This window comes from Aspergillus vadensis (genome assembly GCF_003184925.1).
Source record: "Aspergillus vadensis CBS 113365 unplaced genomic scaffold BO88scaffold_32, whole genome shotgun sequence".
NCBI classification, from domain to species: domain Eukaryota; kingdom Fungi; phylum Ascomycota; class Eurotiomycetes; order Eurotiales; family Aspergillaceae; genus Aspergillus; species Aspergillus vadensis.
The window spans coordinates 377,862-390,288 of record NW_020292070.1 but is presented as its reverse complement, the minus strand read 5'-3'; the positions used below and the strand labels follow the sequence as shown (position 1 = coordinate 390,288).

Sequence of the window (12,427 nt, the reverse complement as noted above, 5' to 3'; positions counted from 1 at the left end):
GGGTTGTGTGCATACCCATATCTGTGCTGAATGCACCGATATCCTTCTTTTGTAAGTCGCAGTAGTATTCCATTCCCTTGGAACCCATGTATCGGGTAAACTCTGTACAGAGGCTCTCGTTGGGTCGGATGTCTGCATAGGGGTCCATTCTGGTTCAGTGTTAGTTTCACTATCCTTCATAGAGAATTTGAAAAACTAGTTCATACGCTGGAACAATATCAACCTTACAACCCGTAGCCAACGCTGCTCCTTTCATGCAATTTTCAACGCGCTCCCGCAGGCTATTCATCTCTTTCAGCGTCTCAGATCGAACATTTACTCGAATCTGTGCCTTATCCGGAATGATATTGTGAGCGGTCCCTCCTTCCGGGATGATAATGTTGATCCGATCACTAGGCCTGATATGCTGCCTCAGCAAACCAACAGCCTGATACGCTAGTGTTGCCGCATCAAGAGCATTCACACCTGCCCAGGGCATCTGAGCCGCGTGCGCAGGCTTCCCAGTAAAGTTAGCTAGGAACCCAGTCGCCGCTAAGCAGGAGCCGAATGCGACACCGGTAGAGCTGGCAGGCATATGGGGAAACTGGGGTGTGGGATGGCTCATTAACGACACGGTTGTGCCCTTCAGGGCGCCCGCTTCGATCAGTTTGATCTTACCACCGCCGCCTTCTTCAGCGGGGGTCCCTAGAAGACGCACTTTTCCTGGGATCTTGGTTTGCTTCATCACGGCAACGACACCCAGGAATGAGGCGATAGAGGAGATGGCGATGAGGTTGTGGCCGCATCCGTGACCTATCTCTGGGAGTGCGTCGTATTCTGCGCAGAAGTCGACTACTTCTCCGTCTTCGTCGCCGTAATCGGCAAGGAAGGAGGTTTCGAGGCCGTATGCTTTGGGGATGATTGTTATATTAGATAGACCTAAGGCCTTTAGGTAGTTGCAAATTGCATCGTGGGCCTTGTGCTCTCCGTAGCACAGCTCTGGATTTTGGTGAATCTGGACGGTGGTAATTATTAGAATATGGAGATGGAAGAAGGAATTTTCCATGCCTTGAGACTCAGTTCGCGAAGACCTGCACTGAACTGATCAATAGCTTGTGAGATTGTTTTTTCCATTTCTGTTTGCGAAGCCATCGCGTGTCCTGTCTTTTAGTCTTGAAATTGTTGTGTTGGTGACAGCAGGCAATCTTGATATTGGATGATGAATAGGCAATATCTTCCGTCCGACTCTGAGTTTTAAAACCCCTCTTTAAAGGGGATTGCTGGAGAGAGATGGTATGAAGAAGGTAGGTGTGCGGGAGAATGAAGATCAGCGAGAGGGGTTCGAGAAGGATTGTCTGGGGAACTGGTATATCATTGGACCGGCGTTTGACATGCAACAAATCGCCGATTGAACATTCGGCACTTGGGATCTACTATTCATCAAACTCCCGCCTGGCATGGCTGTTACACTTCCCCGCAGAAATATGAAGGCACTTGGTCTGAGCGTACTATTATACTCCAATCTCGGCGTGATTCTCCGCAAACCAAGAAGTCTCCCGGATGGGAGATGACATTGGCAAGTGACGTCTGCAGCTACGCAATGGTTCATATTTTTTACTGACCCCTAGAATACTTCGCCTAGGTGTCTATCTCGCAGGGGAAAGCCATTCTGCTAAGCCAATCTTGTGGGACATTGCCGGAAAACATGACTGCCAACTTCCACACCAGGTTACACCGTACGGAGGGCAATGTAAGTGTTCCATATTACTTTCAAAGCCACTATAAGCTGACTTGCGGCTGTTTAAATGGATCTTGCGTTCGGCAGATAGCCTCTACGCCTTTCTTCCCCCGAATAACGCATCCGGAATTTCGCCTCGAGATGTTAGTCTTCATAGAGTTGACCTCCTTCGATATCTCCCGTTTCCTCATGGATGCTCATCTGTCGTTGCACGAGCAAGTGGTGTGAGGTCTGCAGCTGTTACATGGGCAACCCACCTGAGTTCATATAACCAGCCCCTTTCGTGCCCTCTATGGCATTGGCTTCGGAGTCAACGATTGTCCCGTCAGCAGCAGTCCAAAGGCCCTAGACGGCGTCGTTTGCCTCATCTCCCGATGCTGCAAACCACCAAGCAAGATGGCCATCTCACCGGACCTCCTTTGCACCATTGTTACCATACTCCAGAGCCTTGTTACGGTCACCCTCATTGCCAGAACGCCTCGGAACTCCTTCATACGTTGGATATGCCTCCCTTCAATAACCTACTTGGCCTACATCGAAGGCGTTCTAATCAAAATGACCGACCACCATACCTACGCCAAAGTCACTCTTAGTGGCATGCCATTCACCGTACTTATCCAACATATAAATCTGCTTCTGATTGCCAGAGTCGATCTGACAGGGCAACCGGGCACTATTGCAGGGAAACTTGCGTCTGCTTCCGCGTTGCTCCAGTCTACCCGTGGTATTGGCACGCCCTGGCAGGTAAAGAATATTCCCAGTCATCCACTTGTGCTTCGAGCAAAACCACCCAGCCGAGGCTATTTCATGAGCAGGCAGCTGGCGATTGCCTTCTGGGAAGTTCTTGTCCTGGTTCTCGTGCTCTCATCGTTAGCTACCCATGATGTGCAGGATTACGATGGGTCATACATATACGGATCCGGGAGCGAGTTCGAATTGGCAAGTTCTAGCATGAAGCAGCTTCTCGGACGTGTCACAGTCGCATTTCTCTTCGGTTTTCCTGGATCGATGCTCTTTCTTGACTCTATGTACCGGGTGGCATCTCTAATTTCAGTAGCGACCGGGATGACAACCATCGCCTCGTGGCCCCCGGAGTTTGGGAGCCTGGCCGACACGTATACTGTTCGCGGATTTTGGGGGTTCGTTCACACTCTGCCCTCTTATCCCTTTTCCATCTCATCCTTGCTCCATGAACAGAAGAATCCCTGCTGACATATGGCAAACCAGCAAATTCTGGCATCAGAATCTCCGCTGGTCATACACTGGTGTTTCAACAGCAATCACCTGCCGTATCTTTGGCCTTCTCAAGCCCTCCTTAATCGAACGATATCTCAATCTGACCATCGTCTTCATCCTATCCGGGTTGATGCATGTATTCACCAACGTCGTCAGTGGAATTGAAGGTGGAAACACCGGCGCCATGCTGTTTTTCGTCGCACAAGCAGGTGCAATCATGTTTGAGGACGCCGTCCAACACTACTGGGCTATTTTGACACGGGAAGAGCAAAGAACCGCAGATAAAACACCCATCTGGCAGCGATGCGTTGGTTTCATGTGGGTATTTTGCTGGTTGGGTGCGACATTTCCCTGGTGGTGGTATCCTATCATCCGGATGCTGGTGGCGTATGACTGGACTGGGGTGTTGGATGCCGTTCAGGGTTTAGGAATGACCAAGTCTAACCTTTCTGTTGTGGTGACTGTTGGCGCAGTCATTTTGCGTATGGTGTTTGGTGCTGAGATCTGAGGTTGGATACTCACTCTGGTGTCTAAACTGAGACTGGAGTTGTATGTCATCAGTATCAGTTGGGATTAAGTTGAACGCGATGCGACGGTCCACTTAGGGACATGGCTCTTATCAGGCCGCCGATGTTTTGTGTCAGAAAGTTTGTCCATGGACTCTCTTTCATAATAAGAATGGAAATCATTACTGTATTATGCTAAGTCAGTGGAGGAGATCGGTAGGTGTAGGAGTTACGCAATTCTCAAACACACTACTCATGCATGTAATCCGTTTCAGATGGAGCTTACAATCCATACAAATAACCCAATCGTAAAACCCTGTTTCCACAATTGTTGGTACGGCACAGAGTATGCCCGTGTGCGAGGTTAGTCAGATTCTAAGGAGTCATCTGCTGTCTAGAAGACTGGTTTATGAAGTCTTTGCCATTGAGTAACCCTGCATAGGGGGTTGTCCACCCCAACTGTTGTCAAAAGAATTCGGGAGAAACTGATACCCAAGTACAAGGAACCCAGGGAGACACGATATGGTCTAGAATTAAAATCTTCAACTGGCTCAAAGTCCAATTGGGGAGACCATCTGCTTCAGGCAGCGACTTGTTCCCGACGCAGATAATGCTCTAGTGCAACTTTGCTGACAACCTGGGAATCAATTCAATCATACAGAAGGTTGTTTCTAAGTCTAGTACTTACCAAGAACAAGCATCCCTCTCCTGCGGCCATTAAGCTCATCCGAACCTGCTCCTGTCACAAATCGGATGTGCCATTATTACTCTATGAGGCAACAAGCTACCTTCCTGTTACACGATAGTGCAAGGCACACTCACACCTGGTGATCAAACAAGGGGCCGTTTCCCTCCAGTTCAACTGGCAGGCCTGATGGTGCTGATCAGGTTCGAGAAAAGGAGTCGACCACGGATCCGGGGAATGGTATGTCACCCATGTGGCTCGTACCCACTTCTGATTCCTGTGAAAGCCTTGTTGAGCTGACACGATAGTAGATCCGGATGTGCTGGACTAAGACCCCCGAGGTATTCGTGTAGATTTTCTCATGTTCAGCGCATGTTGTGGTCGACATTTGGGTGATCAGCCCCAGAATTCGTCCTCTTGAGTTTCCCATGTCAGTACCACTTAACGCAACTAAGTCAGCCCGATGAGTAAGTACCTTAGCAGCTTTCTACTCTCTTCTCCCTGCTCCCTGAGCCAACTTCCTCCTCGCAAGGTTTTCTGGTGGGAGTTTTCGCCCCAAACGAAACACTTCCCCTGAGAGAACAACATCTGATGTCAGCTGGGACACGGAACGATCTGCTCCCTGATGTGATGTGTCTGGACCGGTGGGCTCTGCCACATGGCTATGTTGTAAAATAATCGCTTCTGGATCGGCTGAAGCGGAAATGAAGTTGGATCGTCTCTGGGGGCGGAAGTTGAAGGTGGAAGGGAGGCTTTGCGAGAGAACTTCATCCGTCTTTCTTTTTGGCCCCTTCTCTCCAACTCTCTTCTCTTCCGTTCCCTCTTTGGACATTTTCTTAACAAGTCCACCACAATTTATTCGCTATGCGATTTTTCTGCTCACAGTGAGTCTGATACTCAAATCTGCATCTAAGCTGGGGAGTCACTAACTATTACTCAGTGTCGCGTTCGTCGCAATTCGGGTTCCTCGCAGATTCTGACGCGATTTGGCCCCAACGCCATCGCGAACTAGTTTCTCCAAGCACACAAGTGCTCCAGCGACCGTGTTGTTGTGTTGCCTTTCTCAGTCAACATGCTCCAAACACTGCCACGACCCCTGCTAGCTGATCCTCCGTCAGCATAGCACTTGTGCTTGCCTGTGCCCCGGTTGCCTGGTCATTGGTTGGGCTATGCTCTCGCAGACACCTTTTTCATGGCCATGTTCTAGCTTCTGGGCTTGCTGATACCGCGAGTTCGCGTGGGCCCTGTGACTAAATTCAAAACATTATGGACCCAAGCCGATGGCTTTCAGGATTCAAGCCCTGGTGGGCTTGCGTATCAGTCGGAACTGGGTCCCAGGGGTATGTCATCCGCAGGCTGCGACGTATATCACCCTTGTCCGTCCTCCCCAAACTATTATAGACCTTTTTTCTAGACCTTTCTGGACCTATAGTGGTGCTTCTTCATGATCGCCCTGCATACCATGTCCGACTATACCTCGGGTCCCTATGCACCCATTCGCTGCAGATCTCCAATAGCCCCTCCACGCGCCCCGTTCAGCAACCCACAAGGCATAAAGTCAGTGGACAGCCTCACCTCCTCCAGGTCGACTCTTTATTTTCTTCCAAACGATATCCTTGAGGACCACACTGAAGATAGCGCGGGTCGCATCCAACCCAAGCAATTGAAAATGCCGTCCCCAGACGTCGACGACAAACTACTCCTCGCGGGATTGGAAACGACATGGGACTCAGCAGACAGATTGGCTGTGCCACATCTACACATACCCAAGACAAGAGCCGACGAATATGGCCCACCCAGCCCATGCTATTCATACACATCTAGCGCGAGTTCTGCGACGCGCTCACCATCAGCGTCCGAGTGGAGGTTCAAGCCTCTACCCCCAGTTCCTGGAGTTAGTGGCAATGCGCATTCGAGAGGGTCAGGTAGATCAAGTGGCGGACAAAGCTCTCTCAGAGAGTCCCCTACGAGCTATACGCCTCAGCCTTTAGCACTCCGGCCCACGACGCCCCGTCCTATAACTCCTGTATCTTCGACATCCAGACCAACCACACCTCAACCTCATGCAGCGCCCTATGGTGCAGTTCCTCGGCCTACGACGCCACGTCCCCTGACGCCAGTGTCTTCGACATCCAGACCTACAACACCTCTTCCCCCAGCAGCACCCTTCGCTGCGACATCGCGGCCTATGACACCACCGTCTATGACTTACCGACCAGCAACCCCTCGACCTACCACCCCCAGACCTGTGACTCCTCTACCAACCATTCAGCCCTCCACACCCCGATCTACAGCGGCCCGTCCCACCACCCCGCGACCTATAGTGGCCTTTCCAGATACAGGAGCAGCCTCGAACCCGAGGTATGAGAATACGCCAGGGTATATCGGCTCTTCAGCGGCCGGGAAAGGGCCCAAGGATGCTCCTGAGTGGCCGCAAATATTTGGTATCAAAGCTGAACAATTGCCGCCCGCCCCGAATAATCCGGGCTACGGTCACAATCCGAAACCCTCAAGTCCGACGGACCTGCATGTCCAGCAGAAGCAGCCAGTGAAGAAGACGTCAAAACAGGAGCTGAAGCCAGAAAGTGACGAAAAGCCCCTGTGGCAGTCATTGAAGGCAGGCGTACGGCGGGTCCTGACCCGTAAAGCCGTTTCCCACGATGGTGGAGCGCTCAAGCACAGCAGAACGAAGAAGAACAAGTACCAGAATGTCCGCAGAGCATCAATCATTGTTCGCATGTCGACGATACCACCTATCCAGCGTCCACCGGAGGACAATGGTCAGGGTTTCCTTGACGGCAAGGAAGAGGACGGTCACTATGAAGACGCCATAAAGCGAATGAAAAATGTCCTCGCGAGTTTGCTCGAGGATGGGTACACTATGGACATGATTCTTCAAGCAGAATCCAATCAGCAATTTCTCCGGTCGCTTTTCACAAGGGTGCAGAACGAGCCACTTCTTGGTGTCGACACTGCACCTTCTAACTCACCCCCACCGACTTCACACTCCTCCCTGCCCCCGGACCACACATGCGAACTCCCTCCGCAGGATTTCCATAATCCTAAGACAGTCGATCAGCCGGTTGATCAGCCGATAAGCCAGCTGTTTGACAAGCCGATTCGACGGCCTACGTTAGGTGATGACACTGAAAGCAACTGGGAATACGTTGGATATGACGAGGATGAAGCCTTCACTGAAGGTGCACCCTCGGTGCGCTTCTTCACAGGTCCTGCGCCTGATCAAATATCAGAGCCACGCAGTTCCGTTCCGCCATTCGCCGCAGTCATGGCCGCCTTGGACGACGACCTGCAGCGCATGGTATGCAACCGATGGAGCCTTTCCAAGCCCGGCATGGAAGACATGATTTTGAATATCCTCCTCCAGATCGACGACCTGGATGACCTTTTCTCCTTCGCTCAGACCAGCAAAGCCATCTACCACGTTTTCAAGCGCCACGAGCTCCCATTGATGGAAAACACCATTAGACGCAGATCCCCTGCAGCATGGGAACTCCGTCAAATAAGTGATATCAATGAGAACGCTGATTCGCAGAACCTACCCCCTGCAACGATCTACTACCGTGCAGTGACCCGCGATCTCCGCGCCCTCGCCACCCTCAAGGGCCTGATGATGACCCACTGCAGGGGAGTCATGCGCACCAGCTCATACACTGCGCTTGCCCGTCCATCCGGTCCAGAAGCCCGCCGGCTAGACAACGCCATCTGGCGCGTCTGGACCTTCTGTTACCTCTTCGGAATGCAGACTGGCAGAGAAACAGATATGGACGGACAAGTCAGCTGGCTGCGGGGGGAAACCGGATCCCCGTTCCAGCCGTGTCCCGACCCCAAGGACGTAGCCAGCATCCTGTTCGACCCTCCGCCGGGATTCGGAGAGGGCAATCCCGGAGGCCTCTCGGTGAGCGATATGCAAGACATGGACGAGGTATGGACGTGTCTGAAGTACATGCTGGGATTCCTGCGCGGCGAGACCGAGCGTGCCCGTCGCTTTGGCGTGTTCCAGAATGCCGGCATTTCTCAGGAGCGCAATCAGGGCATGATCGTACTGCATGAATGGATCAATTACCTGTTGTCATTGGGGCCGGAGGCCGTGGTGGAGCTGGCGCCGTTGGGACCGGACACTCATCCGGAGACTACGTTCCAGCGAGCTATGTCGCGGGGGTGGACGACGTGGTCGGCTCCCCAGCCGGGGTCGACGCGAAGTGCGTTCTTGACGGATGCGCTGGGGCGGGTGTCGGGAGGATTGCGACGGTTGGAGGAGTTGCAGATGACGCTGTGGTATAGTTATGTGTGAGCTACTATAGACTGTTAATGAGTGATGACACACTGCCAGTACTCCTATTATAATTGTATTCAGGATAGTAGCTATAGGTAGTAATGGGTCACTTATATTCTAAATGTGAACTTGACCACTTGGAGCTGACATGAGGCCATACAAGACACCACCAAGATATATAGTAGCCGCTTTACCTAAGTCCCAACACCGCACAATCAACCACACTATTATCGATAACCATGGAAAGCAATTGTATAGTAAATATGTCTACCAATTATAAACTAATTACAATCTAAAGAATTATCCCGCAGTCATCCAATGGACACAACACCACTTTAGTATATGCGGGAGTGACGGGACTCCCCAATCCAACCAACCACCACCACCACCACTAATCGACACATTCAAAGTATTTACCCCAGGATCGCACCCCCAATGCTATGCTACTATGTAAAAGGTACGATCGTCACCACTGACATCAATCTGACCATGACACCATCCCACAAACCATTCATCCAACAACCCTGCTAAAGATAGTAGTAGTGAAAGTGGTAGTACTACCACCTCCTGACGTCACTTCTACGCCATCCTCCTACTATATCATATAAACATCCACCACTGCAGCTCCTACTACACTCTTTCCCATTCTCCTACAATCCATCTTACAATTAACTACATCAACCGTTTAATCTAACCAGCTAAGCTACAACCAAAGAACCAAACAAACAAAAATGTCCACCACAATCCCCACCACCAGCGGCACGCAGCCCCTGGACCCCTACAAAGCCAAATCCCTAGACGAAGACATCCCACTCTCTCAAAAGATCACCGACCTGTCCACCTTCATCACGGAACAGAAATTCGGCATGTTGACGACAAAGTCCTCGGATGATGATCTGCTCACGAGTCGGTGTATGGCTCTTGCTGGGAAGGTAAACCCATCCATCATTCCCCACTTATTTTTTTTCCAAAGGACAATGATGGAACATTAAACTAACACATCATGGAAAATGAACAGGAGAAAGGCGACACAACCCTAATCTTCCACACAAACCTCTTCAGCCACAAGACCATGGACCTAACCGCCCACCCCACAGAGACCAACATGTCCTTCCTCGACCCCATCAGCGGGTCCTGGGCATCTATCTCCGGCACGGCGAGTATCGTGGCGGATAAGGAGACCGTCAAGAAGTATTACTCGCCGGCGCTGCAGGCGTGGTTGGGTGATTTGGGCGATGGAGTGCATGATGGTGGGCCCGAGGATCCGCGGATCGGGGTGATCAAGCTCGAGGCGAAGACCGCGGTGTATGCGGTTTCGAGGAAGGGGGTTATTGGACGGGCTGTGGAGACGGTCAAGAGTGTGGCGAGGGGGGATGTGCCGGCTGTTAATAGTATTAGGGAGGTGGGGAGGGCCGAGTTTGATGAGTGTAAGTTTTCTTTCTTCTCCTTCGGGGATGATGGGTTGGTGTGGTTGCTAACGTTGGGTTTAGGGAGACGGACGCATCCTGAGTAAGTCTGTGCAGGTGGTTGATATGGGAATGAGATATGACCAGGATTATGTCAGTTGTAGGACTGCAAGATAGTCAATTAATTGATGTGCTAGCTTCAAGCTGCAAGTAGACAAGTTCAGTCAAGTAAGACTAGTCAACAAGAGAACGAGTATGGAAACAGCTCCAGGCTGAACTAACAAGTTCAATCGAGTAGACCGGTCGAACGAGACGAAGGTAAACAACTAGTGATACAAGATGTTCATACAAGATGTTCAATCAAGTAACACTTGACAAATGAAAAACAAAAGAAACATCCAATCCGTTAACATGATTCCCAAAGCTCCAAAAGATCAATCCAGACCAGTCAATCCCAAAGGACCAGTTCCCAAAGGACCAGTCCATCAACCTGATTATCAATAGAATCAACCAAGTTCAACCAAGAGCACCGAAAAATAAGAAATCATGTTATCGTAACTCCAAGGGTATCGTTAAACTGGGGCCCACGCCGTCGCTAACGCCAATAATTCCTCAAATCTGTCATAGTTAGCATCTACCATCATATCCAACATCATTTCTGGACTTACCAATCGCAATGGCATCTTAGCCGGCAGGCGTCCATTGTGCAGCAGCATGGCAATGTTCTTATTAGGAGTCGCCTGCAGCTTCCGATACGCTTCGCGAATATGTCTGGTCTCAACCGGGGTACGACCCTCCTCAGGGGGATCGAACAATCCAGTCTCGCGTGTACGCTTCTTACTGCTCTCGCCGTTCTCACCACCTCCACGACGGTTCTTCTCGCGGTCTTCCCGCTCCTTGACCTTGAGTGCTTCCTCGGTCAGAGTCTGCACAATTTCGAAAGTCAAGAAACCAAGAATATCAACGATATCGTCGTTGGGCTTGGACTCAGTCACAATGCCGAATCCGGCCCACTCGCGGAACCGTTTACTCTTGCGGTACGTGAACGATGCCTGGCGACATTCTGACCAGAACACATACTCTTCTTTGGTCATGTTCTTGGTACGTTCATCGGCCGCGGCAAGGCGCTGGAGCGTAGCATAGTTCTGCTCCTCCTCCTCTTCATCTTCTTCGTCCTCGCGTTCGGGAACCTGCACCGAGTAGAAGCTGTTCACGTCCCAGGCGAGACCAACGCGAGCACGCTTATTCTTGGGCTTTGACGCAACATCCTGCGGTCCTGCGACGACTCCGCCGGCAATGGGGTCATCAGCTCCTGCGAAGTCTGCAGCATCAGCACCGCCTTTGTCGTCGGAGTCCTTCACGTTCTTGCGGACATCCTTCCAGGACAGGAACGTCTTGAGACGCGACACCTTTGCCTTGTCATGGCGAATGAGAAAGATCAAGTCATCGGTAGAGATGGACCGCACGCCGCGACGAGTCGCTAGGGCAGTGCTTCTTGCGAGCTGCAAGAGTTAGCGGAGTTCGCAAAATAGTAGGGTAAAGAGCATACGATTTCAACAACTTGCTGGCGCACAATATCCTCAATGAGAGTCGTGGTTTCAACGGACGGTTCGGCAGTCTCACCAGAGACGAACATCATCTTGCGAGAAAACCCAATTAGCATTTCCTTTAACTCCTCCTTGGTCTCTGCATCCATCCCCATGTACAGGTCCAAGGGTTCGTCGCGCGGCTGCTGCTGGACTGCTGGGATTGCTGGGACGGCTGGGACTGCTGGGACAGCCGGGACAACTGGCACTGGCGGTGCAGTCGTCATTTGGCCATCTTCCAAATGGTCCCATCCATGCCACGAGATAGTAGCATCCGAATCATAGGGATCCGCAGACATGATTGGAGATAGTGCCTTCAACAAGCAGACTCGCAATATCCAAGTAGACCCCAGTCAAGCGAGTTGGCAAGAAGTAGAAGAACACTTCCAGTCAGAAGATCCTTTAAAGTCCCATTTTGCAAAGGAGCAAAGCACCATTGCATGCTAGAATTCACCATTCTCATGCATTACCGCTGCTTCAATGAAGCTCCGTAGATCACATTGATAAAGCGGAGCATCACATATCACAGCAGCGACAAATAGAGCCAGCATGATACCACAAATAGACTAGACTCACGCAGCCGCACCCAAAATAAAGAAGAGAGAAACAAATCACTGGTTCTCACAGCACCAGACCAGATAGGAAATCAGAACAAATGCTTACCTGCTGGATCTCCTGCCGATACTTGGGGGTACGATCAGTCGACATGATGCAGGTTATAGGAACACTGATCGAGCATGCTCCACTGCAGATACTCTGACAAGGAAAGTCCGAATCTCAGTCTTCTCAGGATCAAGATAGGACGGATATTGACAATGTGGCATCCATTCGAAGCAGCGAAGTATGAAAGAAGGAAACCGTGCCTGGATGCTGGTTGGTGCACGTGAATCTCACCCTCAGGTGACTGGACTGGGTGCAGTGCATAGCCGGATCATCACATGATCCGATATCCGGCTGCCCTCCGCCGCATTTGGTGGGGGAATATCGAAAGTTTCCC

The 12,427-nt window shown here is 51.1% G+C and overlaps 5 protein-coding genes across 5 annotated transcripts; 3 read left to right on the top strand and 2 right to left on the bottom strand.

Moving 5' to 3' along the window:
* Window positions 1–14: 14 nt before the first annotated feature.
* BO88DRAFT_408687 (M20 family metallopeptidase) lies at window positions 15–1,290 on the bottom strand (the record flags this gene model as incomplete). The annotated part of the gene is made up of 3 exons (XM_025707771.1): window positions 1,048–1,290; window positions 207–994; window positions 15–149 (listed from the first exon to the last, which is right to left on the bottom strand). Coding segments are annotated over exons 1-3 (1,007 nt in total), but the record flags the coding sequence as incomplete, so codon positions are not given.
* Window positions 1,291–2,113: 823 nt separating this feature from the next.
* Window positions 2,114–3,461, top strand: pyr8 (acetyltransferase pyr8; the record flags this gene model as incomplete). The annotated part of the gene is made up of 2 exons (XM_025703539.1): window positions 2,114–2,856; window positions 2,945–3,461. 2 exons carry the CDS (start codon window positions 2,114–2,116, stop codon window positions 3,459–3,461), a joined length of 1,260 nt encoding a protein of 419 aa, XP_025558057.1.
* A 2,352-nt stretch (window positions 3,462–5,813) lies between these two features.
* BO88DRAFT_397939 (uncharacterized protein) lies at window positions 5,814–8,456 on the top strand (the record flags this gene model as incomplete). Its single annotated transcript, XM_025705304.1, has 3 exons — window positions 5,814–6,038; window positions 6,101–6,444; window positions 6,506–8,456. 3 exons carry the CDS (start codon window positions 5,814–5,816, stop codon window positions 8,454–8,456), a joined length of 2,520 nt encoding a protein of 839 aa, XP_025558056.1.
* A 400-nt stretch (window positions 8,457–8,856) lies between these two features.
* Window positions 8,857–9,951, top strand: BO88DRAFT_397936 (blue light-inducible protein Bli-3; the record flags this gene model as incomplete). Its single annotated transcript, XM_025705303.1, has 4 exons — window positions 8,857–8,895; window positions 8,982–9,370; window positions 9,457–9,865; window positions 9,929–9,951. The coding sequence occupies exons 2-4, from the start codon at window positions 9,170–9,172 to the stop codon at window positions 9,949–9,951; spliced, it is 633 nt and encodes a 210-aa protein (XP_025558055.1). The 5' UTR covers window positions 8,857–8,895; window positions 8,982–9,169.
* Window positions 9,952–10,005: 54 nt separating this feature from the next.
* BO88DRAFT_408685 (transcriptional regulator SPT3) lies at window positions 10,006–12,297 on the bottom strand. The gene is made up of 4 exons (XM_025707770.1): window positions 12,094–12,297; window positions 11,394–11,483; window positions 10,513–11,346; window positions 10,006–10,462 (listed from the first exon to the last, which is right to left on the bottom strand). Exons 1-4 carry the CDS (start codon window positions 12,136–12,138, stop codon window positions 10,457–10,459), a joined length of 975 nt encoding a protein of 324 aa, XP_025558054.1. The 5' UTR covers window positions 12,139–12,297; the 3' UTR covers window positions 10,006–10,456.
* Between the last annotated feature and the right edge of the window lie 130 nt (window positions 12,298–12,427).